We start from the raw sequence: 26,100 nt of genomic DNA, 5'->3' as shown, positions 1-26,100 counted from the left end.
GCTGACCCTAGAACCTACAGCCCCGATGGCAGCCATTGGTGCTGGGCATGTCGGAGAGGTTTCCATTGTGCAGTCCCAGGGCTGTGACCCTGTCGGGGTCCCTCTGGCTGCCTCCCTCCCAGCGGGCACCCTGTCTCTGAGCGGTGACCGGCTTGCTAGCAGACTTCAAAGATAGTATTTGATGAGTTTTAGCGGCTCCGGCAAAACTCTCATTTGAATTTCAGGCACTGGTGTGTGATTTCCTCGGTGACAGCTCCGAGGGATGCTCGGGCTCGGCTGTCATCCAGTGGGGCTTCCGCTGCCCGCGGAGGAACGGCGGGGGCTGGGCGGGCTGCATGCCATTGAAGCTCCGGGAAGGGAGGCATAAACAAGTGACAGAGAGAGAGAGAGAGTGGGGTGGGGGGTGCTGGGGCCTCGGGAGACACCGCATGGAGAACAGCAGAGAGCAGAGGGTGGAAAGATAGGAAGACTTGAAGGAAATGGGGTGAGAGAACAGAGAGGGACCAAGACCTGCGGCTATAGCCGGATATGGAGAACGGGGGGCGGGGGGGGGCGGGGGAAGGAGAAAGATGGGAGGGGATAAGGGCAGGGCGAGCACCTCACTTCGCCTGCCCTGTGCTACCCCAGCACCTGCTCAGAGCCTGGCTCTATGTGTGAGAGGTTCCAGGGTCCAGCAGGAACAAGAGATGCAAAGGCTGTGCCAGGGGCCTGGGGTCTGGGCACTGGGAGCTTCTGCCTTCCGGTCCCCACCTCCTTCGCTGCAGCTGTCTCCAGGTGAAGGTGAAGTTCTTGTGTCTCCCAATGCCCACCCTGCTGCCCCCACCCATAGCTCCAGCAGGAGACCTGAGGCTGGGCGTGGGAGGACATCCCCCAGGAGCACGCCCAACCATAAACACCCATGCCCGAGTCCAGCAGCTGTGGCTGGGAAGGCGGTCCAGGAGCAGCAGCGTGGCTCTCCTTTCCCTAGCCCCAGTTCTCTCCACTGCAGAAGTCACTGCGTGGGTCTCATTCTCGCAGGACTGCTGGCTGGGACAGCCCGAGGATTTGTGCGAGGGACTGAACCCAGCCCTTGGCTCGGATGAATCTGAGATCAGCGGCACCCCTACCCCCCAAAACCCAGACTCTGAGGTTGTTTACCCCACGATGCTGCCCACCCTGGGAGAGGAGGCAGTGCCCTGCCCGTGCCCGTTCTGTTCAGTTCAGCTCTGGATTTTGATCAGCTCAGCTCTGGCCATCGCCATCATCTTGGGAACTGAAGCAGAGGATGGAACACCTCTTTGTCAGTCTCAAAACTTAAAAAGAAAACAACATAAGATGGGGTCGGCAAGGTGGTATTCTAATCCTCTCTGTGGCGCTAGCATCCCCTATGGGCACTGGTTTCATGTCCCAGTGGGTCTGTTTCCCATCCAGCTCCCTGCTTATGGCTGGGAAAAGCAGTGGAGGATGACTCACGTTCTTGGGCCCCTGCACCCACAGGGGAGACCCAGAGGAAACTCCTGGCTCCTGGCTTCAGATTGGCTTAGCTCTAGCTGTTGCGACCATTTGGGGTGTGAGCCAACAGATGGAAGATCTTTCTCTTTGCCTTTCAAATAAAAATAAATAAATCTTTTTTTTTTTTTAAAGAAAACAATTTAAGCTAGGTGATCAGCATTTTTATATCAATTAGGTGATAGATGAAAAGAATTCTGATATGTTGGGCTAAATAAAATGTATGAGGAAAGTTGTTTTCACTTGCTGTTTTTTTCCTTTAAAAAATGTGACTATCAGAACATTTCATTTTTCTTTTATAAATGTTCAGCCATTTTTATTTCTGTGAAAAACAAAGGAGAGAGAGAGCTTTTATCTGCTGGTTCAGTTCCCAAATGCCAGCTACAGTTGGAACTGGGCCTGGTGGAGAGCAGGGACCGGGAGCTCCATCAACCCTACCACAGGGGTAGGGTAACGGGGTCGGGCACAATGGTCCGAAGTTGGACTGGAGGCAGAGGCAGTTGGCAGGATTCCTTCCCAGACATTCCGACAGGGGCTGTGGGCATCCCACATGGCAGCTGAGCCAGCCACAGCTGGCCCCTCCAACAAGGTAAATGACCTACAGGACTTACGTTAAGTTCTCGCTTCTCAAACTTTATTTCTGTCTTATCTGAGAAGCAGAGAGACAGACGGAGCCATCCTCCACCTGCTGATTCACCACTAACATGTTGGAAACAGCCAGAGCCGGGAACTTGCTCTCAGTCAAGGGCGCCCACGTGCACAGCAGAGACCCGGCTGCGTGAGCCTCCATTGCGGCCTCCCAGGACCCAAGATCAGACATGGAACCGGGACGGGAACCAGGCACTCCAATAGGATGTCAGCGTCCCCAGTGCTGTGTCCCTCCTGTTGAGCATGTAGCAGGCGAGGCTGCCCTAGAATGTCTGAGCTAGAAAAACTTTAGATATCAGAGCCCCCAGACTGTCACTATCCATGTGGGGAGATGAAGCCCAGAGGCCAGGAACCAGAAAGGAGTGTGTGCGTGGGGGGGGGGGGCATTCAGCAAGGCCCTGGGGACCGAGCAGGGGAGACAGACACACCAGTTTACCAGGCTGAGAGGAGAGGTCAGTCCCTGGCCCCGGGGGTCAGGAGCCCACGCGCCTCTGGCCAGGGCCGGGAGCAGCTTCCACGCTCAGAGACAGACTACTAAGGAAGGGATGTGCAAAATGACGGATTGTTCTGAGGGCTGTGCAAATCAGAGAGGGTGGGGAGAGGATGGTGCCTGAACCAGGACTTCAGGCAGTTTGGCTGAACGCTCTCCGAAGTGGCAGGTGGATGTGAGAGTTTAATCAGGACGCCCAGGGCTGGGATGCTTTACAAAGTCGCCCAACCCCTGAGTGCTCACCTAGTACAACCAGGTGCCTATGTCCCACGTCTAGGTTTCCACCCCACTGGATCCTCCTAAAACAAGTGCCTATGGGACCTTGGCGGGTTACTTCTGCAAGTCTCCACCCAGCCACCAGGACCCCCCCAACCCCCAGATGCTTACTGAGGCCTCACTCTGGGCTGGCAGAAGCCACTGGGGAAGCCCCACATTCCATGCCAGGTAGAGGAGCAGGTGCCAGGTGAGCTGTAGGGAAGACTTGTTGGAAGAGCTAGTGTCTGGAATCAGGCCCCAAGGCATCCTCAGGATGAGTGGATGACCAGGAGATGGGGGAAGAAGGCACAGCACAGGCAGAGTGGCTGGGAGGATAGAGAGTGGCTGGGAGGACAGGGAGCTGCTGCTCCTGTTGCTGCTTGAACCAAAAAAAGAGGTCAGGGTGAGGGCATGGGAGATTACTGGCAGTTTGAAAAGAGTGAAGGGTGAGGCAGGGAGACAGCTGGGGGCTGGCAGACAGCAAGTCTCAGGGGGACCTGCCTGGCCAACTCAGCCGCCAGGACTTGAGCTTGGGCGCTGCTGGAGGTCGGAGCGGGCCACGGTGGGGTCGCATGCATGTCCCAGGCGGATGTGGCTGACAGGTGAAAGGCCTGTGAAGACCATTTGAGGCCTCCCCGCCCGCAGTACTTCAGGCCTTCTCTTCTCTGTCAAGGGGTCTCCAGGGCCTCCAGCCACCCCAAGCCCATCTTCTCCACACGTGCCCTGCTTGTGAATGACTGAGGCGAGAGAGCTCGCAGTGGGCGGAGGATGGCCTGAGCCCTCCAGAGCTGTGCAGAAGCCCTACTGGGCCTCTCCCCTCGCCCACCCCTGTTGTCTTCTCTGGCTGTCTGCACCTGTTTTCAGCGGCTGGGGTAAAATCTCGGCACCCCACCCATCACCTGTGTAAACCGTGGACAGAGCCTGATGCCCTGGGCCGAGGTGTGAATGAGTGCGTGGGATCCCCCCTAGTCCAGCAGCTGGGGAGAGTGGGCGGGGAGGGGGCTGAGCTCACCTCCTGTTTCAGAGATAGGGAGGCCAACACTGGGAGGAAGCTGCCCAATCGACCACAGATACCACCGCTGGGACTGTGCTTGGCCGCCTGGGCAGCCCGTCTGGGATCCCTTCCCCTCCATCAGGAGCCTGCGCCAGAGAGGAACACCTCACGTTGAGGAAGGGGAACCCCCAAGGGAGCACTGCAGGAAGTCACTCCTGGGGTCCCACCCTGCACTTCATACCCTGGTAGGCACTGGCTGCCCCTGCCCTGGGGTCAGCCTGAACTCTGCACCTGCTACAGGCCATGACTCGACCCCTCCCTCGCCCAGCCCCAGACACGCTTAATTGCTGCCCATCTCCTTACAGAGGGCTGTGTTCTCTGTCCCCATGTGGCTGCGGAATGTGTGCTCTGGCTGAGCTCTCTTTCCATGGGCTGCTGTCTCCTTTTCAGCGTCATTCTTGGAGTCCTTTTCAGTATTATTCCCTAGTGAAATCCTAATGCGACAGGTACAGGGCTAAACGTGAGTGCACAATTTGCCTATCTGTTCTGTACTAAGTATAAAGAGCAAGAGCAAGCTCCTGCTTTTAATAGCTGGCCACCATCCCCTCCCTCCCACAGTCCCCTCGCCCCGAGCCAGCACGGCTCAGCCCAGTGTCCCTGGGGGAGTCCCAGGCATTGGAAAACACACTTGCTGAGCTGCCTTAATTGCTTCACCACAGCTAATCACTTCCCGACGGAGCATGAGATGGCAAACGGATGTCAGCGCTCATGCGCTGGTCACATGCTGACACGGATCCTCCCCCACCCCCACCCTGGGTGTGGGAGCCTCACCCAGAGGAAAGCTGGGCAGGGCAGTCTGCCTCACAAGGTAATGGGAGGGTCGGGGTGGAGGGGCATAAGGATCATCTAATCCAGGCTCCATGGAGAGTGGCCATGGGAGATTGAGGTCAGGGAATTTGCCTGTTGAGGCAGAAGCCACACCCACCCATCGCAGCATCCCACTGCCTGGCCCCAGGTCTGACACAGGTTAGGTATGTACCCATGGAGGAGCTCAGGCTGAGTGGGCCAAGGGCTAACTGCTCTCTTCCCCAGGCCGAGGAGGGGCTGGGTGTGAGCTGCAGCCAGGGTCCCTGAGGAGTCTTCATGATGCCAGTGCCAGCAGGGTTTGGCAGACAGGGCATCACACAGGGTGGTCTTTGACACCTGCGACCTGACTCTGGATGTCTCACACCTCATGTGGTCCATGGGTTTTCTTCTCCCTCCCTCCTGGATGTTCCCCCCATCACAGCTCCTGGTAGCCGAGTGCTTCCACTTCAGAGCCACAGTCTTGGCAGCCTTCCTGAACCCTTGTTCTCAAATCCATGTCCAATCCATCAGTAAATGCTGTTGGCTCAGTAGGTCCACCCCTCCCCACCACAACCGTTTTCCTTGCTTGGCTAACAAATGAGCTGCTTGGAGGTGGCTTTTGGTTGCAGGCTCATATGAAAAAGCCTTTGGACTTCTGCTGACATGAGACAGTGCTGGTTCTTGGAGTAACCCACCAGCATCCACCTTTCTCTTTGTTGCAGCACCTTGCCACAACCCCCCTACTGGCCACATCCTGAAGTAACCTAGGATGGCCTATGGGATGCAACCCTCTGACTCCAGAACCTCACTGCCCCTTCTCTCCCTTGCCCACCGTGTGAGTAGTCCTCAAGCAGGCCATGCTGCTCTATTCCTCAGGGCTCTTGCTCTGGCTGTCCCCTTGGCCAGCAGTGTCCTCTTCTGGACATTTGCACGGCTACTCCCTCCAGCCAGTGGGTCTTTGCTTGAGTTGTCAAATCAGGGAGGCCTGAAGCATGTCCCTCCTGCCTCACCTGCTCTGACTTTTACCCCCCAGCATTCTAGATGTGCTACTGCTGGCATTTCAAATGTGCAATGGCTGCGTGTGACCAGTGGCTTCCACACTGGCCCGTACAGGGCAGCATACTTCCATGATGACAAAGGACCTGTTGCACAGCACGAGACCAGGCATTGTTGGGATGGTTGACTTAGGCACCGTGGTCCCAGCTCACAACCAGGAGTTCTCGAGCTGTGACTGCTACAGTCTGGGCTACAGTCCCCTCCTCGCCTAAGATGTGCTTTTCCTCACAATGCTCATTGCGCTGAGTCCAGCTGTTGTGGGTATTCTGCTACCTCAGCCTACCTGTCCCGAGTGGCCAAGCAACTGGCTCCCTGGACACGGTCCGGGCCCTTGCACCATCCAGGGCTGCTGCCAGCATCTGCGTGGTGGTGACCATGCACACTCTCAAGCAAGGGGCCATCCTAGGCACCACAGCACTGCCAGGCAGGGAAGCTGGCTGCAGTTCCACCGCTCACCAGTGGAGGCACCATCAGTGTGAGACTGAGGTCTTGTTTGGTCCGAGTTCTCTTTCTGAACAGAAGGTAGGCTTCATGATGCTAGAAGTCTCAAAGCAAATCATGTATCCATAGCACCTGAGGACTAAGGGGGAGCTGCCCCTGCAGCAGACATTACAGGACCACAGTTACTCACCCAGGACAAGCATTTAACCGCTGTCTCTAGCAGCCTTCTACCAGGCAAGCCCTCTCTCCTCCACTGTTTGGCACAGAAATGGGGCTACTGTGTGGGTAACGCACTGTGTTCAGCTGAGGCCCCTTGGTCCAGGATCCTGGGCGGCATCAGGCTGGTCCCCAAAATCCTGCTTTCTGATGTGGGATCTGCAGAGCTGGCTCCACAGCCTTTGGGTGATGCCAGTGAAATGGACTGGATTGCAGTTAGCACCAGTCCCTGCCCTCTGGAGACTCACCGTCCAATGTGCTCTTCCATCCTGTCCCCCCAGCAGGCCACCCGCCTGCGAAGCAGAGGCACACAGCGGCTTTCTGCATCAGGCAGGGGCCACCTGGAGATCGCCCTCTAACACAACTGGTATAACTTTTACAGAGCATTTGCGATGTGCCAGGAGCTAGGTGAGAACCTTTCATGTGTTATTTTCATCTTTGCCGCGAACCTAACTTTTTTTTTTTAAAGATTTATTTATTTTATTACAAAGTCAGATATACAGAGGGGAGGAGAGACAGAGAGGAAGATCTTCCCTCCAATGATTCACTCCCCAAGTGAGCACAATGGCCGGTGCTATGCCGATCCGGAACCAGGAGTCAGGAACTTCTTTCTGGGTCCCCCATGCAGGTGCAGGGTCCCAAGAATTTGGGCCGTCCTCGACTGCTTTCCCAGGCCACAAGCAGGGAGCTGGATGGGAAGTGGGGCTGCCGGGATTAGAACCGGCGCCCATATGGGATCCTGGCACGTTCAAGGTGAGGACTTTAGCCGCTAGGCCACGCCGCCGGGCCCGAACCTAACTTTTTATTGCCTCCGTTCCAGAGACAAGGGAATCATGATAAAGTAAAGCTGACATACCTGAAGTGACAGGCGAGAAGGCACAGGCCAGCTAGCTGAACCCAAAGCTGAACAATTCTGAGGCTGGTTCTGCACTATGCCTTGTGGTCTGCCCCTTTAAGATCAGACGCTGTGGTTGAGGGAAACAGTCTTCCTTTCGGAGCCTAGGATCAAGGAGGAGAAAGGTTAGGCGGAGGCTGAGATGCTGCCTGGAGCTGCTAGGGGCCTGCCCTCGCATGCCTCAGTCGGGGGAGGAGCTCTGGTGGCCCCTGTGGCTGCCTTGCATTCTGAGGACAGGCCTGACCTGCGCTTCCAGTGTCCTCCGAGGATTGGTGAAGCTCAAGGTCCGGGGTCTGACATAGCGACGGGCCCCAGGCAGGTGGAGGGCAGAGGCCGTGACTTGCTCCTGGAGATGCTTCCAGCAGTGGCTCAGTTTTAGGCCTGGGTGGTTGTCTCATGCAGGATGGTGAGGAGGGCACGGGAGAGCCAAGAAGAAGAGAACCTCCTGGGAGCCGTGACTGCAGCCCAGGTGCGGCAGACAAGACTGCGTGAGGAATGGGAAGAAGGGGGCCAATGAGCAATGCTCATTTGGGACAGTTTTGGGTTCACATCCCAGCTGTGCTGCTCAGTGGCTTGGCATGACTCTGGTGTCTGTTCTCACCCCTTGGACAGCAGAGCCCAACATCACAGAGCTGGTCTCAGCCCAGTGTCCAACCAACAGCAGTCACTATGAGGTTATTATTTTTAAAAGGTTTACCAGTTTGAAAGGCAGAGTTATACACATACATCTCCCAGGCGCTAGATCACTTCTGAAAAGGTCTCAATGGCTGGGTCTTAGGCAGGCCAGAGCCAGGAGCCTGGAAATCCTTCTGGGTCTCTGCTATGGGTACAGGAGCCCTGATACTTCAGCCATCTGGGAAGTGGAATAGCTTGAACCAGTACTCAGGATCCCAGCACTGCAGGTGGGGGCCTAACGTGCTGTACCACAATGCTGGCTCTTAGGAAATTATTTCTAACATTTATTAATCCACTCACTCCTCACACAAAGAAAGGAAAGTAACACAGCAGGTCCCAGGAGCTGTGGGCCTGCTGTCCAGCTGGCACAGGTGTTTTGGGCATTTGATCCTCATATACAACCAACCTACTACAACCATAGTGCCATTTCAGCCAGATCTGCCCCATCCTACTATATCCTGCACGGGCCCAAGTAAACAGCAGGAGCTTACAGACTCCCAGCTCAGAGCAAGCAGACACCTGAGGTGCCAAGCCAACAACTGTGAGCTAGAAGGGTGTCACACAGGCCTTCCCCTTGAAGGGGTCGCAGTATAGTGAGAATCTATATCATCCTTTGACAATCGACCAATCTGTGCTTCCAAGTCCACACACACTCTTCTCCGACATCTCCCATCCGTGCATGTTCACAAGCAGCTGCCCTGGCGCTGGCCCCATGCAGAGCACAGACGCTTTACCCTGAAACAGAGCGAAAGGCATTCAGCCCTGTGCCAGCCCTCGGCCCTCTTCCCCACCCCAACCCATTTTTATCAGACCCTGCTGATGGCAGGGCTGTGAAATCTCCCCTGGAGGGGACGGTGGGTCCCTGGACTGACCTTGTCCTGATGTGTTTGATCAGCTGCTTCTGGCCTGCGCTGGGGGACCAGGGCAAGAAGAGCCGGCAGGAACGGTGTTTGATCAGAGAAGCTGGGAGCTCAGGGGCCGCCAGCTGCTCTTAGCCTTCCGCTAATCTCTTCTCAGAGGACAAAGAAAGGAGGAGGCTCTGCTGGAGGAGCCCACAGGTAACTCGGGGAACAACCTTGCTGCTAGAGGTGGGGGCAAACAGGAGTGCAGAGCACACGGTCCTGACTCCACCTCCACGTGCCCAACACAGCATGCCCTACTTGGAGACCAAGACGGTGAGGGTGGTCCCTGTCCTTGAGCTGTTTAGAATGCAACAGGAGAGAAAGCAAAGATTCAAGGTGCAACATGGGCGACCGCATGTCCAGGTTGTCAAGTGCAGGAGATGTGCATGGGCAATCTCAGAATGCAGATTTATAAACACAGAAAGCTGGGCAAGTCCTCCCTCCAGTGCACAACTCAAGTAACTGGGCTGCTGCCTACGTTCTGCCCTACGGAGCAGGCCACGGTGGGACACTATCACCCAGGTTCCCTACCAGCGAGTCCCAGATCTGGGTCATCCTCTGTGTGTCGCAGCAGGCCACGTTCACTGCGTGTCCATGCCGAGGCACAGCACATACGCTCTTTTGGTACCTGAAATGACTGGCTCATGTGCAGAACTGCAGAGGATATTAATATCAAGCTAACATTCTCCACTATAGACTCATCAAATCCAGGCTTTTAATTTGCAGTTTTTGTGTAAGCACGATGATTTCCCCGACTTTATAAGCCGGAAGCTTAGGAGTGCTCACCTTGTCCAAGGCCACGCAGTCACTCAGTGGCACAGCCTGGGTGCTGGCACACTGCCTGCACATGGTCCCTGGGAAGGAGGCTCAGGAAATGACACCCCATGGGACAGGGGTGTGTTTTATTCTCCAGGCCACCAGGCCTGTGAAGCTGTGCCCATCTGACACTGCCCTGAACCAAAGACAAAATGGACTGGTGACGCCACAACGCCCGAGGAACTCACAGAGCACGATTTTCTTCAAAGTACACATTTTATTGATAGAGTACACGTTGAACATCAGTCATGGCTTGCAGCCCAGTGTGTACAGCATCGCGTGGCTGCAGGCGTGACTGGCCTTGGCCTAGCAGAGGGCGCAGTCTCAGCAGCTAGGGAAGGGGCTGTCCCGGTCAGGTGGTCCCAGGGTGCAGCCAGCCTCTGGCTCCCATACACGCTCAGCTGCAGCTGCTGTGAATTTTGGAGTTTCTGCTCCAGTCCAAGTCCTACCAGCCCCAGTGCTTCCATGGCAACAGAAACAATTATCAACCTGTCTCCAACACCCCTCCAGCCCTAAATCTTTCTTTTAGTTCCATTGTCTTCCTACTTTCCAAGTATCTCTGGGATCCACAGGCTAAGCAGGCCAGGGCTGGGCCTGGGGCTGCTCAGCTCTTCCTGGAGATGCTGACAACCCCCTCCTCCCGTCTCCCCACAGAAATACCACTCATCCCGGAGCTGCCTGCTCAGCTTCCCCTAGCACTTGGTGCCCTGGTTCTCAGGCACGAGACTCAAAAGGTTCAGCCTCCCAACCTATTAGGATGTTGTCTGTCTTGGCATCGCAAGGGCCACGACCCCAGGGATGGGAAAGACCTCTCAGGGTCTCATCCTTCCCTGACTGAGCCTGCAGGCAGAAAACTGAGCCTTCATTTTCCCATTCACCCGCTGTCTGGACCTTATTTTCTCTCGCCGCCCCTGACCATCAGGCGCTCTGGCCTGAGGTTCCTCCAGGGGGCGCTGTAAATGACAATGTTCCCTTGGTGAGGCACCGCCACTCACTGGGCTGATCTTCCAACCACAGAGCTTGAGTCAGGAAACGCAAGCCAAAAACCAAAATGCCTAATGATCTCTGTCCCTGCCCGCTGCTGTTCCTTTGGTGCCCAGTTTGACTCAGAGTCTGGGACACGAAGGGCCAACGTCATCCTCCTGTGGTGGCCCTTGCTCTCAATTTTTGTGTTTCCCCTGTTGAGGGCCACTGTCCTGCCACTGATGCCACTTCTTCTACAGGACGAAGTTTCCAGCTTGGACGCTGGGCTCTGTGGCTTCCTCACTGGCTGGCTCACGGGCTCTGGGAGTTGAGAAGGTTGGGGTCTCATGTGATTAATCCACAAGTCCTGAGACGAGCACTTCTCCACAGCCCAGCAGCACCTCCAGGTACAAGGTGGTCAGGACAGCAGCCTCTGTGGTGGCAATTCCAAGGGTTTTTTGGGGCAAGAGTGTGAGATATGAACACTCTGGCCATGCAAGGAGTGCAGTGCCACCCACGCTCAGGCTTCTCTGGGGTACTGTCAGCCGCCCAGGCAGAGGCCCAGCTGAGCGAGCAAGCAGCTCCAGGCAGGGCCCCGCCTCCCACTGCGAGCCCCCGATGTCCCCAGCACACCCTGCCTCTGCTGGACCTCGGCTGAGCCAACTGCCAGGCCGGCTGTTTGGGGGTTCTGCCACACTGTGATCGCCGCTGAAACCCAAGAAAGGGATTCTTAGTGCAGGAAAGCATCTGATACTGGAACTCTTAGCTCTGTATTCAGATTTTTAAGATCACTCTCATCTCTAGGTCTTCAGCCACTAATTTTTTTTTTTTGGCTTGTTGTCTTGGTGACATTGGCACCATGGCTTCTAAGCTGTTACATTCTTGTCCTCGGGTTTAGTACCAAGGCTGGAAGCACGTGCTCCTCCAGTGTGTCACCGGGTTTTATTCGGTGCCACTTGCAGTGTAAGAGCCTACTGGCAGCTCCCGGGACTAAACCCCGAGTCAGGGGCAGTCTTGGTAGCAGCAAGCGAGGCCTTCAGAGTCATAGGGAGCCCAAGTCTTAAAGGTTTGAGCACCATCTTCTGGTCAGTTCTTGGCTTCTGAGGCCAACTGTCTTTCAAACACTCCATTTACTTCAGCATGGGGAGATGCTGAACTGGCAATCCCAGGCAGTTTGCCCATGAAAATGGGAGAAGGCCAGGAGGCAACTGGCTGGCTGGGGAGAGCTGGCCGGAGCTGCTGCTGCACACAGTGGCCAGTGGGAAGGTCCCTGTGTAGTGCAGCCCTGACCTTGCCAGCCTGTCGTTCTAAGGCCAATGACGAGTTCAGGACATGCTCCTCCCCAGGGCTCAAGCCACAGTGTGGCAGGAAGGCCTGCCTGGTGTGTAAACATCCACTAGAGACTGCAACCTTTGGCTCAAAGGAAAAGAAGATAAACGCTAGTCATTCTCCCTCAACGGCAGGGACCATCCATCTAATTGCACTTCGTAATGGATTCCACAAACCATTAATTATCAGATTATATCACAGGAACTAAAGATAAAAAAGCATTATGAAATTCAGATTCAAAAGGCTCAATGACTTGCAGCAGTGGGAGCCTGGGAGTGCTCGGCCAGCAGTAACTGCTTCTCCTGTGACACCAGATGGCCTGGCAGGTGCAGGTCACAGCTGCGAGGGAGCAAGGCCTCCAGGTTAGGCGTAAGATTAAGCCTTAGGTTCCAGGAAGGAGATGAGGAACACATGCAGGGGAGAGCTGTGGGAACCAGCCCTCAGGAAGGAACACCAGGATGGAATTGCTGGAGATGCAGAGACCATCTTCATTGCCAGATGGTCTCACATTAAACCCTGGCGGCAGAAACGCCCCAAAGGCTTTGGCTGAGGAAGGACTGACCCTTCCCGCATCAACATTTGGGCATGGTCACCGGGCACAATGGGGAGCCTAAGTGAGGAGGAGCCATGAGCTCAGAGCGAGGTCTCTGGACGGCTTGGCTGGGTTTCTCTCACTGCTCAATGGCCAGAGACACTGGCAGTACTTCTAAATGCCATTCTGCCACCAAGGGTTGCCGGCACACGGCACCTCCCTGACTGCTCTGTCACCAGCTCCCATTACACTGCTCATTCACTCTATTTTGGAAGCTTTCCTTGGCAGGGGCTGGGGATAGTGCTGTGACAAATGCTGAGGCCACAGGCCTGTCTGCTAGTGAGGATGGTGGAGTCAGCAGCGATGACTCAGACATAATGGGTTCCATGAGAACAAGGATGCTCTGTCTGCTTTCCAAGTGAAGCCATTCCGGTCGGTGCTAGGCTAAGAGGCTCCCACTCAGGATGGCCAGAGAGCGCAGGCATATGCTAGCTGTGCTGCCTTCTCTGGGCAGGTGTGGGAGCCTGGCCCATCACTTGGCTTCTCCACAGATTAAGGTCACGGTGCCATCGAGCAAGTCCTCCACGGTCACGGCCACGAGCTCAGAGCCGGTCGAAGATGCCTGGGAATCTGGCAATGTCACAAACACCTGGGATCCGGCAAGCTGGGTCTCCTCCAAAGTGATCACCTGTTCTGCTGGAGCCACTGGCTCTGGGGTTTGGATCACCTGAAAGGGAAAGAACAGGAGGTTGCTCTGGGCACAGTCCCTGAATAGTGCCCCAGAACTCACACGGCTTCCATCTCATGCTGTAATGATGATATTTATGTTTGCACCCGAGGAGAGCAATTACACGTACCTAATGGGAGGAGGCAAGCCCAACAACACCAATGATGCAAAAGAGAAGGCAGGCAGACCATTTAAATAACTCTGGGCAGGAAATTGCTGTAATTTTGCTCAGTACACCATCTCAGGGTGCCAGGACTCTATGATTACACGCCAGTGAACACAGGCTCCATTTCTCATCCTGGATTTCCCTGTCTTGAGGATGGCACTGCAGAAGCCAGTATTGTGTGAGAGGAATGCTACTGAAGGTGGCTGATCTCATGCTCGAAGCATGGGCAGGGGAGTGGTTACCAGAAGCCCAGGCTTGCCAAGGGTGACGCCTCTGGACCTCAGCTGGACTGGGGCCTGCCAGCTAAGAGGCTGAGGAGGTCAGGGATATGGATAAACGGTGGCTTCCTCCATGCTGACATTCTGACCTGTACACCTCAGAGTCACCAGTCGCCATAATACTCAAAGGCACAGCTACCTGGCTGTTGAGCCTCAGCCAAAGGCTGTGGGCCCAGTGAGGACCAGTTCAGCTGCTTCTCTGTGTGATGGAGTGAAGGGATAAACTGAAGTTCAACTAACAGCTTGAAAAGTAGCTTGTAAACTGTTCTTTCCTCTTTAAAGAATGACACACATCCCTCCCACGTCCCCTTCCTCTTTCCCAGAAGACATCTTACCAAGACCCCTAGTCCACAAAAAAGTGAAAACAGAATCATGTTGGCTGAAAGGGAGCCTGCAGCCCTGCCCAGCTGGCCCCTCTCGGCCCTTCCAAGGCTCTCTAGAACAGGACTGGTAGGTGACTGACCCAGGGAACTGGACAGTGGGACAGTCAGCACTCCAACCTCCCTCAGCTCCTCTGCAACCCACTGACAATCCACAGAACTAAGCTGCTTTTTCTTTCTTCCCACTGTCTCTGGAGTTGGGAGGAAAGAAAAGAGGACCAGGGAAAGCGAGGCTGGATTGAACTTGGCTGTGAAACATTAAGAGGTGTTTTTTTTTTTCCCCCCCAGATATATGTGCTGTGTCCAGCCCAGAGGCATATCTAAGGGTCTCAACTTGGGTGGTTCATACCCCACACAGGCTCAGCAGCCATTTTCCATGCTTCCTGAAACCCTCCCTACCTCCTATGGTGTTCCTGAGGACGTGGGAAAGCACTGAACTGCAAGCAGAAACCCTATGCCAGCTCCCCCTGGTAGTGAGATGCCTCCAGGGCCCTTTAAGAACTCGCAGTCAGTCTGGGTGTTGTGGCACAGCTACCCCTGGAGGAGCCTGAGGAATCCCAGGCCAGCCTCCTGTGACCTGACAGCCCCACACTCACCTGCACTACCTGCGAGGCAGCTGCCTGGGTCTCAGCACCCATCACCTTGGGGTGCTCAGATTCCAAGTGACCCTCGAGCTGAGCCTGGGAGGTGAAGAGCTCCCCGCAGAGCTCGCAGGGGAAGGTGCTCTCCGACTGCTTGAAGTGCTCGGTGGTGACATGGTGCTGCAGGGCCCCGGGGAAGCGGAACGTAGCTGCACAGTACAAGCACCTGAAGGGCTGGGCCCCTGGGGGAGGGGGAGACAGAGACAGGCCATGAACGGAATGCCTGGAGCAACAAGGATAGGGAGAGGTGAAAGGAAGGAACAGCGAGACTGAAGCTAGCCATCAAATCTCTGTTTGCGGCCCGTTTCAGATCCCTGGGACCTTGGGAGGGTCGAGGCAAGCGAGGGGCTCTGAGAGCACACTTCACCAGCACCCGTCAGGCTGCTGCTGTCTCTGTGAAGCCCGTCAGGAACTCCACTGCAGATAATGATGTCAGCGACTGTCTGGCTCATCAATCTGAACACTCACATTTTAGCATCTCTGCAATAGGATCAATGGCGCCTTGCGACAGCTCTGGGTGAGCTAGCAGTTAGGTGCAGCTGTCAATGACTGTTTACATGACCATCCAAAGTGGCAGCATCAAGATTTGCAGAACGAGTGTCCACGGCTTGGAAGAAAATCCCTATGGCTGGACTGGTGCATAATTGTAACTCATGGGAACAAAACGGCTTCAGAGGGAGGAGGTAAGCGATGGGGCTTAGTTCACTGCCAAAGCAGGAATCAAGCTGGGCTCATTTGAGAGAGCAGAGCAGTGTTCAGTTCTCTATCAGAACCTGACAGCCATGCACCATTTTTATCAGTGCTCTCAATAGCAGGGAACACACACCTACCAAAAGTCAGACCTGAAAACCACTTGAGAAGCTAGCTTCTTCCCTTAATTAACTAATTAGTTAATTTTTAATTGGAAAGGAAGATCTACATTAAGATCTTCCATCTGTTGGTTCACTCTGCAAGTGGCTGCAACGGCCAGAGCTGAGCCAATTTTAGCCAATCCAAAGACATGAGCCAAGAGCTTCTTCAGGGTCTCCTAGGTGGGTGCAGGGTCCCAAGGCTTTGGGTCATCTTCTGCTGCTTTCTGAGGCCACAAGCAGGGAGCTGGATGGGAAACGGAGCAGCTGGGACATGAACCAGTGCCCATATGGGATTCCAGTGCTTCAAGGGAAAGGATTAGACCTCAGAGCCATTGTGTTGGGTCCCTTAATTTATTTTTTTATGTTTTACTCTTTATGTTTGTACACAGGTTAGGTGACAGGATAAAAATCTACCAAATTAAGGTCCAAAAAACATTTAGAGTAACTTGTATGTGCTAAGTGATAAGAAAGCATTGTTTAATTGGTAGCAGTAGTGCTGTCTTAAGGGCTCATTAAAAGTGATGCACCTGGCCCTCCAGAACTGCTGAAATAAAGCACTGACAACGACGAGCACAGCCTGTGCTTAGGCGGTATTTATATCCCTCGGGTTTTTCAGTTGCTCTCTGAGGTGGGTACTGCAATCGTTCCCATTTTCTAGGTAAGCTAAGTTGAGGCGCACCAGTCAGTGGAGTGCCTTCGCCTGGGCTGCACAGCTGTGAGTGGTGGTGGTGATCAGATTCCCCGACAAGCAGTCTAGTTCAGGGGGACATAAGGGGATACTGACCTGAATGCTGGCACTTGATGTGAACCTGCAGCAAGGCTGGTGTGGGGAAGAGCTCCTTACACTGGTCACATTCGTGGAACTTCATATCTGGAAAGTGTCAAACGGAAGAAGTGATGGCAAAGAACAGAGGATATCTCCCTGAGGCGGGAGGGTAACAGGACATCTACCAAGGGCTGAGCTGTATCCCCAGCAGAGACCGATGCAGACAGGCCAAGGGTGGACAGCATCGGGTCTGGCACAGACTGCTGGATGCAAAGAGGATTAAGTGAGAAAAGACACAGGGAAGGAATGTTCAGCCAATGCCTGGCTTGTTGGACACGTTCTCTGAGAGCGGATGTGACTATCCTTCAGTTTTCTTGTTAGGTAGGTATCAATAACTAATTCTGAAGGGAGGTAACCAGATTCAGAAAAGGGTCTAGCTGACCCCCTTCCTGCTCTGGGGGCTGACAGCAGCTGCCACCTACTGGCATCCTGGGTTCGAGAACCCCTGCCATTCATATACTCTGCATCCTTAGGTGAGCAAAGCAGGACAGAGGCATGGCACCAGCTCAGTCCACCATGCCACTGCACGCGAGAACTTCCACAGAGAAGCCAGGGTGCTAGGACATCCAGCCCCATGCACTCTGTCGGGGGCACCCACACCTCACCTGCGTGCTCTGCTTTGATGTGCTTCTTGTGTTCGATGCTGTTGGGAAAGGCTTTGTCACACGAGCTGCATTGCAGGGATGAGAACTTGGAAGACCGATGGTTCTGAGCAGCAAACACGTCTGGGTGATGGGTCCGATTGTGGTACCACAGACCGGACAATTGCTGCAAAAAATTGGGCAAATATTAAGTCTTAGAAAGTTCCAGCAGTCTGGAGAGCTCACATGCTCCTTGAGACAGAAAAAGGTTGTGAAGTAAGCTCGTGCACCCACATTGTGGGAGCAAAACACCTAAGTCACTGAGGCTGTTCTAGACCAGGGCCTGGTCCTTCATAAATCCTCACCTTACAGCGAGCCCAGAAAGGAAGTGTTAGGGCCCTGCTGCGGAGCTGGAAGCTGGGCGCTGGCTGAGGAAACGACTTCCCGAGGACACACAGTTAGGGACGAGCTCCTCCAGTATTATACCCTTGCTTTTCCGAGGGATCATCAGCGTCCCTCACTCTTGAGCCTTGCCTGGCTTCCCAGACGTGTGGCAGAGCAACCTGCTGGACGAGCAGCACATGCTGTCCCTGTGCCATGAGGGTGGCACTGAGGCATCGGCCCAGGTGTGACCCTGCGCTGAACACCAGAACATGGCCTGCCCCAGCACGGGTGGAAAGGAGCTGAAGGGCGTGTCTTCCCCTGCTTATAGGGGCCAGCAGAAACTGCCCTTTCCTCTGGGAAGTGTTTTTGAGTTGTGCTTGCTTTTTAGCTCTTTGGGAATACTTCAAGAAACTGGCACCAACAAACTGAGGGGGCTGATGTTGGGGTGCAGCGGGTTAAGTGGCAGGCTGAGATTCTGGCATCCTGTATTGTACTCTAGTTCAAGTATCAGCTGCTCAGCTTCTGATCCAGCTCACTGCTAATGCACCTGGGAAAGCAGCCAGGATGGCCCCAGTGCTGGGCCCCCTGCACCCATGTGGGAGACCTGGAAGGCATTCCAGGCTCCTGGCTTCAGCCTGGCCCAACCCTGGTTGTTGTGACCATTTGAGGAGTGAACCAGCAGATGGAAGAGCTGTCACTGCCTTCCAAATAAAAGAAAAATCCATGCATGGATTTAAAATTTTCCCTGCAGCAAAATAAACTTGCCATTTATTTTCATTTTATGAAATACCCTTACATATTAAATTAATTATATATCAAATTCTTTTTTTAAGAAAATATTTTATTTATTTTTATTGGAAAGGTGGATATACAGAGAAGAGGAGAGACAGAGAGGAAGAGACAGAGAAAGATGGTTCACTCTCCAAGTGGCCGCAAGGGCTGGGGCTGAGCCAATCCAAAGCCAGGAACCAGGAGCTTCTTCCAGGTCTCCCATGTGGGTGCAGGGTCCCATGGCTTTGGGCTGGCCTTGACTGCTTCCCCAGGCCACAAGTGGGGAGCTGGATGGGAAGCGGGGCTGCTGGAATTAGAACCAGTGCCCATATGGGATCCTGGCGCACTCGAGGTGAGGACTTTAACCACTATGCTATCACGCTGGGCCCTACATATCAAATTCTAAGGTAAAAAAAATGTACAGCCCTTCTCAGGAGTTTAAGGAAATAAGCAAACAACAATGGTGTTACTAAACACAAGGCAATTCCGGGTACCACTCTTCCTGTGCTGTGACACGGGGCCAGCACATCTGTCAGAGGTGAGCATCCGAGGGCAGAAACGCTCCTTGGTGGATGACAAGCCTGAAATGGAGGCCAAGACCTGTGCAGTGCTGTGCTCCCTCAGCAGCCCCCACCCCTGCAGCTCCTGAATCAGCCAGGCACAGCAGGCTGGGGAGGGGGCCCTGAGGTCACCTGGTAGGCCTTGTTGCAGATCCCACAGCTGAAGGGTTTCCCGCCGACGTGGGTCACCATATGGCGCTCCAGCATGGAGGGCGCGCTGAAGATCTTCCCGCACGTGGGGCAGGGGTGGTACTCCTTGGAGTGCACCTCGTGGATGTGCTTCCGGTGATCCTGCAGAGTGGGGAAACTCATCCTGCATTTCTTGCAGTCATAAGGGTCTTCTATGTCTGGTTCCACCAGGGACATCCATGCAACGAAGAGACAGAAGGAAAAAAACAAAACAAAAACAGCACAGGCAGCAGTCAGTGCACGCCAGCTGCCATGACCAGTCGGCTCCCAGGGCAGGGATGGTGCAGCCCTTGGGTGACACCCCCCCACCTTCGTCCCGGGAGGTAGGTTTCCTCCGAGGTTTCTACACCAGCTGCCAAAATGGCATGGAATGGTCACCCTGGTTCCTGGTTCTGTATCTTACAAGGTCTATTTCACTACTTCCTGGGGAGCACCCATCTTGCTCTCTGCTGTCCTCAATGGGCAGCGTGAATTTTCCAATTCTTGGTAGAAGCTTTTCGCCCACGGCCCACAGCGTCACTGTTCCCCGGGTCTGTAGGGTCTCCCTGGAGAAGTTTGCCCTTGCCCCTCACGTTAGGTTCCATCTGCACAGATGCTGCTGAGTGAATGATTCGCCACAGGCGTCGTCCAGGTGCTCTATGTAACATGAACTTGCTTAGAGTCTACTCTCATCACTGTTTTACAGATCAGGAACATCAAGGTTTGGAGAGGTAAGTTGTACCGTGCCCAAGCGCACAATGAGGCAACAGCAGAGCTGGACAACAATCCTGACTTAGCCGTGCAAGTCCTCTCCTCATCCCTCAGTACTCAGGGAGACCCCAAAAGCAAGCACTGGCCCAGAGGAAGGATACACTCTTAGGCAACAAACTTCAGCTTTTCTTCTTAAAGCAACAGAAATAGGAAAATTAATGTTTTATTAATAAAATCCTTAGTCTGCAAGAAAGGCTCACAATCTATAAATACACCAATTCATCGAATAATTCAAGAATCCTAATGTATAACCTTTGGCATCATGAACTAGTTTCCCTGTAAATGCAAGCTCTTGCATTTCAGCTTTCACTTTTTGAAGGATTTCTTTATCTGAAAGGCAGAGTGACAGAGAGAAGGTGGGACAGACTCTCCACCCACATGCTCCCAACCAGGTGAGGCCAGGGTGGGGTCAGGGTAGGGCCAGGACCAGGAACTCCTTTCAGTGGGTGGCAGGAACCCAAGGATTTGAGTCGTCAGTCCACCGCCTCCCAGGTGAATTAGCACAGTTGGATCAGAAGCATGGATTAACCAGGATTAGAATCAGGCGATCCTAAGCGGTGACTTCACTTGCTGTGTAACACCGGGCCCCTACAGTTCCTTTGTAGGACACTTGGGTGCAGGTCTCCCTAAGCAGACCCTAAGGAAAGGGGCCTGGGAGGGAGGGCGGGGCTGCATGCTGGGCCTGCTATGGATGATATATTTCTTCTGGGGCATAGCCAAGTATTTTGGGACTCCTCCATTCTGAAAATCAGTCGTGTTTTCAATTCTGTCCTTCTATATATGGGATGCTACTGGGAAAGAAGATCGAAGCAAAATGTTATTTATAGAGGTTGAGGGGACATCAAAATTGTGGTGCTGGATCTAAGTCAAATTCTACTCATCTGGAAGTTACTCGCAATGCCCTGGGGGGGGAGGGGCCACACTTTATATTCCTTCCACAGTGTCCTGTGTGCAGCCACATCATGGGCACTCGGAAGTCCTGACTAAGTCCTCACTGGCTGGCTGCTGACAGCCCTGGATGGTTTACGTAAGCACGTGGTGTGAGACACTGTGTCTGCCAACAACTAGAAACTGGCACGTTGCGGAGAGGGATGAGGGGAGGACGGCCTGCAGTATGATGGATGGGATGTGAGCATTTTCTGTTAGGTTAGGAGCTCCGTGTGCCACAAGAACTTTCTCACCGAATTCTTACAGCAATTCAAGGGGACAACATTGCTGTTTGCTTTGGTTTATACAAGGGGCCTAAGAGGCTTAGAAATGAAAACTTGTTCAAGGTCTCAAGGAAGCTAAGCCGTAGGGTCGAGATTCTAGTTGACGCCTGTGTGATTTCAGTCCAAGCTCTTGGCTTCCCTGCTGGCTGTGCTGCTGCTTTACTCCTGCTGCAATGAGAGAGGCTGCAGAAAATGCCGCGTGGCCGGCCAAAACGCCACGCCAATTCCTGGGGATAAAATATGAAATCACAGAACTCCTTTCTTCCCTGTGTGTGTGTTTTGTCTGTGTCAGTTCCAGCAGGAGAAAGCTAGGCAGTGACCACTTGTGACAGTGGACATGGACTTGGGAGAGCACCTGGCTTTCTTTCCCACAGCAAGGCAGTGAGAGTACAGGATGAATGTGTGAAGAGGAGGGTGGGGACGACACAGGGGATGACAGAGCCGGGAAGCATTGTGGTACACGCGAGCCCATCCGCTACAGAGGCTCTCTCCTTTCTATGCATTTAGTCTGTCTGTCAAACAGTGCCAAGGAGGCCAAAGAGGAAAAAGAAGACAGGGAACTAGCCTGGATGGAGAGCAATGAGCCTCCCATAATGACCCAGAAGAACAAGTCTTGTCAAAAAAGCAATGAGTGACTCTGGGCTTTGCAGGAAATACAGAAGGGGATGGCAGTGAAGGGGCTCAGTGCTGGGGGTGGCATTTACAACTGTTCTAGGCTTTCTTAGCTCCAGGCGTGGCACTGAGGGCTCAACAACCCACACTGTCAGTACATACTGTGGAAGGTGTGCAGGTGGATGGAGAGGCCATTGGCTTGCCGGAAGCCCTTGCCACAATCCCTGCAGACATATGGCTTGTCGCCGGTATGGGTCCTCACGTGGCGGGACAGCTCAATGGACTGGGCAAACACAGCATCGCAGTACTGGCAGGCATACATTTTCCCTGGAAATATATTTGGCTTATTAGAGCAGGACACAGCATTTATGGCATCCACACAAACAAAAGAAAATTTTATGGCATACATCAGGAAACCATCACCTGCTTCATGACATGGAAACCCCAGGTGAATTGCAACACACTGGATAAGTAGCCTGAGCTGTCACACACACCTGACAGTCAGCTACACAGAGGGTCAAGTGTGGGCTGAAGAACAAGGACGGGGTCTCATCACATGGACCCTTCTGTTCTTCAGGTCACAAAAGCAAGAAGAGCTCACTCCATTCCCAGCACACAGTTATAGCCTGTGCCCTGAAAGACGTGGCTTTGGACTCCCTTGACACAGATACATGAGGGCCAGTGGGGGTCTGCTTCTGGAGCAGTCAGCCCTATTTTTGTTTCTGACCTACTGGGGATAGAATAGGACCACGTTAGGTTCTTGAAATGAAGGCTTGAAATGACAGAAGTCAGGGGCTCAGTCTACAACCTTCCTGCCCTCTTCTGGGAGCTCTGATCTCAGAACCCCAGGGGCCATCTGCAGTGACACTGTCCACCTTTGTCCACAGCTCCAGATGCACACAGCCAATCCTCACTGCTCCCCTGCTGTATGTGGAGGGTTAGTGGGCCTCCCAACTCATTATAGACAAAACACAGCTCCTGATAATCTCCCCACCTCCAACCTCTCCCATCTCAGTAAACAGCGTTGTCATATAGTCAGCTGCTCATGTCCCAGGCTCCAAAGCCATCCTTAATTCCCCTCTTCCCATCACATCTATTTTATGAGTCCTGTCACTTTCATTTTCACAGAGATTCCAGACTTTCATGTCTGGAAACTGCTTCTCCACACACTGCTGCGACAGCCCCCAGTCCCTCTGCTGAGCCCATCCTCTTACCCTAGCCCAACAGTTCATTATCCAGAAGGGCCAGAATCAACTTCTAAGAAGCTAAATCAGATCTCACCATGACTCTGCTTCGGGTCTTCCTATGGAAGACAGCATGATGGGCCCCGAACGACCCCTGAGATCTGCAGACAGAGGACTTCACGGCTGGGCCGAGGCTGTTGTGATGGAGATTATCCTGGATTGCCCACGTGACTCCAGTGGACTCCCAGGGTTCACTGTCAGAGCAAGCAAGGACAGGGAAGGGGCAGGCAGAGGCTGCAGCAATGGCGCCAGGAGCCATGGCATGTAGGCAAGTTTGGGAAGACGGGAAAGAAAGGGACAGTTTTCTCCTAGAGTGCCCGGAAGGAACATAGCTCTGCTGACACTCTGACATCATCCTTCTTAGACGGCTGAGGTTTTCTTACCTCCAGAGCAACCAGGCAAGACATTTCACAAAAAGACTATGGGTCCTTTTACCTAGGCTTGTAAGAACCAAAAGAGCCCTGGCTTTGGTGACTTCTCTGGCCTTGCCTCCTACCACTCTTTCCTCTCCTGCCTCTGCCACAGCCCCTCCTAGTTCTTTGTGGCTTCTTGAGCAACCCAAGTTTGTTCCCTGTGAGCAGAGGGCTCTGCACTGTGATGTTCTTCTAGATCTCCATCGGCTCCATGTCTCAGTCCACTTGGGTTTCTGCTGCAGGGCCATTTTTCTGAGGGATGCTACAGAGAATGCCTCCACCCTGTCAGCCCATCACTGCTCATGCTGCTCTGTGTTCCTTCACAGTAACGACTCCAACTGAATTGATCTCACTCAGCTGTGTGTTTATTGCGTCTTGTTCTCTGGAAGGCAAGCCCTGTGACAGTATCTATAACATCCCCACGCCTGAACAGCGCTCAAAGAATGCATTCAGCTACAAATATTTATCAAGGGCCTACTATTAGCAAGTGTCATTCTAAGTTCACCCAACACAGCAGGCAGGAATGCAACAAACTTCAATTGGGGGAGACTGTATATGAAATAGATCAACAGACACTGTATCATATGATAAGCATTAAGGCAAGAAAATGAATAGGCTTGGTTCTGTGAGTTCCTCTAGGGTGGACAGGGAGGGCACAGCGTGGACAAGGACTCAGAGGAGGAAGGTAGGGAAGCATAGACGCGATTGCAGAGAGCTGTCCCGAAGAGGGACTGGCAGGAACGGAAGGGCTGGGCCATGTGCCCAGCAGGTCTGCAGCCTGTAAGGAGGCTTAAGTGTGAGGGAAGGGAGCTCAGCAAGTGAGAAGCGAGGGAAGAATCGGGGGATAGACTCAGGAAGGGCCTGGCAGGCAATTTTAGGGATTATGAATTTCACACTGAGTGAGATGAAAAGCCATGGTAGAGTTTGGAGTAGGGAAGTGCCTGATAAGGTTCACTTTTTAAAATACAGAAGAAAAGGGCAAGAACAAGCAGCTGGTGAGAAAGCTGTTGTCAGTCCTTTAGTGGCAGCGTCCTCCCAACAATATGGAAGCTTCTTCTCCATCCGGACTGGAGATGCCCTTTTCACTCTTCCCCATTGTCCTGGCACCAATCCTGTCACACCCCTGATCGCCTGGGCCATGACTGTCTTCATGTCCCCCTCCCGCCAGCTGAGACATCAGCTGTGACAGCAAAGGATTCCAGCTGAGCAGCCCAGTATTTGGCATCACCTGATCCACAGTAGGTGATCAATCAAGCCCCTTCTCATTCTCAAGTTGATCACAAATTAAGAATTCCTGGCTTTATGTAAAACTCGGAGAACAATAACATCACAGCACGATGGGAACGCTGCTCAGCCTCTGTTTACAAGCTCCCAGTAAGCATTTCATGTGTCTGTGCACACACATTTCCCCAGCTGCCTGTGCCTGGAGACTCCGTTCTTCTCTTCCCAGCCTAATTCCAAATAGGTTTTGGCAGCTCAGTAGCACAGGCTGCAGGAGAAATAAGGGGCTCTACCAGGCCTTACCTTCTGAGTGTTTCTTCTTGGTGTGGTAGGCCAGAGCAGAGGCCTGGGTGAAGGTCATGAGGCAGTGTTTGCACATGAACGGGCGGTCCCCGGTATGAAGGCGCAGGTGGTTCTTCAGGGTAGAATTGGCTGCGAACTTGGCGCCACACTCCTCACAGGAGAACGGCTTCTCATCAAAGTGCTCTGTCAGCTTGTGGTACTGCATACCTGCAGGCGGGGCAGTGCCAGGGACAAGACACGGGCATCAATGTCACAAGTCCAGCATGAAGATGCCCAAGAGCTCTGTCACAGGCCAAGTCAAGGAGGGAAGCAGAATGCGAATCAGGACACCAGGCTTCACCACCTCCCAGCTCACACAGCTCTGCTGCCCATCTGCCCACCAACCACCCTTCCCTCCTGGTTAGATGAGGGAAAAAAAAAAATGGAAAAAAATTCTGTACTTATCTTCCCCACCCAGTTGTCTTTCTTAAATAGGACGTAACCACCCAGAAATTGGGAAATAAAACTCCTATTCTTATGTGTTATTATGTTTATCCAGCATTTGGGACATGGGCAAAGAACTGTCTACATAGCCCTTAGTTTCTGTGACTCTGATCTATCCTAAGAAACAAGCACACAGACCCCCTGGGAGCCAGGCACTGACAGCTGGCTATCAGCATGACTAATCATAGCTACCAGTTACTCTGTACTAACTCCATTACAGGTATTGTATTGGTGTTTAGCTATCACCTTGAATCTTGGAAACAACCTGAAAAAGTAAGTGGTATCAGGTTACCTGCTGAACAGGGAAACGGAAGGGCAGCCAAGCTGCTTCCAGAGCCAAGCTGTTGTCAGAATACCACCTTGCCTCCAGAGGGACCGCTTGCCTCTGCTTGCTGGGCTCATTCACGTCCCTCACTACACACAACCGGCGGCAGGGCCTAGAAGCCAAACCCTGATCACCCCACAGCGCTGCGCTCACCACTGTACCTGAGGCATGCGCAAACTCCCTCCCACAGAGGTCGCAGGTCACTGGCAGCCTCTTCTTCTTCTTCTTGGGGGCGCCGGGCTCTCCTCCTGTGCTGTGGGCCTCCAGCTGATGTTTCTCCAGTTCTTTCTTAGAATCTTTGGTCTCATTGCACTCCTTACACTGCACCTGTTTGCTCTTGGCCACCCGGCAGCGCTTCACGTGCACCTTCAGGCGGCAGTAGAAGTGGAAGCTTTTGTCGCAGGCCTTACAGACGAAGCTTTTCTTGGCAGAGTCAGGGGAGGCAGAAGCTTCTTTCTCCGGTGGTTCTGGCAAGGAGCCGGCCTCTCCTTGGCTGTTTTGTTCCCTGGACTGGCACTTGTCTCCTGCTGGTTCAGCTGCCTCTTCTCCTTCTCTGTCATTGCCTTCCAGGTGAGACGCGCTGCTCACCGTCCACGTTTCCTTCCCTCCATCTTCCTTAGTGAGGACACCTACACAGG

General features: G+C 53.6%; 1 protein-coding gene across 3 annotated transcripts in view; it reads right to left on the bottom strand.

Annotated features, from left to right (window-relative positions):
- Nucleotides 1–9,924: 9,924 nt before the first annotated feature.
- ZBTB40 (zinc finger and BTB domain containing 40) overlaps nt 9,925–26,100 on the bottom strand; it is an 82,677-nt gene continuing 66,501 nt past the window's right edge. For all 3 annotated transcript variants that reach the window (XM_040979500.1, XM_040979502.1, XM_040979501.1), the window contains 8 exons: nt 25,624–26,091; nt 24,655–24,861; nt 21,636–21,800; nt 18,844–19,058; nt 17,021–17,183; nt 16,374–16,460; nt 14,694–14,920; nt 9,925–13,273 (listed from right to left, as the gene is read on the bottom strand). In XM_040979500.1, the coding sequence (XP_040835434.1) occupies nt 13,079–13,273; nt 14,694–14,920; nt 16,374–16,460; nt 17,021–17,183; nt 18,844–19,058; nt 21,636–21,800; nt 24,655–24,861; nt 25,624–26,091 (1,727 nt within the window). In that variant the 3' untranslated portion in view covers nt 9,925–13,078. The remainder of the gene's footprint in view (nt 13,274–14,693; nt 14,921–16,373; nt 16,461–17,020; nt 17,184–18,843; nt 19,059–21,635; nt 21,801–24,654; nt 24,862–25,623; nt 26,092–26,100) is intronic.

This window comes from Ochotona curzoniae, unplaced genomic scaffold (genome assembly GCF_017591425.1).
Source record: "Ochotona curzoniae isolate NIBS_2020 unplaced genomic scaffold, NIBS_Ocur_1.0 contig_3255, whole genome shotgun sequence".
Classification (NCBI taxonomy): Eukaryota; Metazoa; Chordata; class Mammalia; order Lagomorpha; family Ochotonidae; genus Ochotona; species Ochotona curzoniae.
This window is presented reverse-complemented; position numbering and strand designations above follow the sequence as displayed.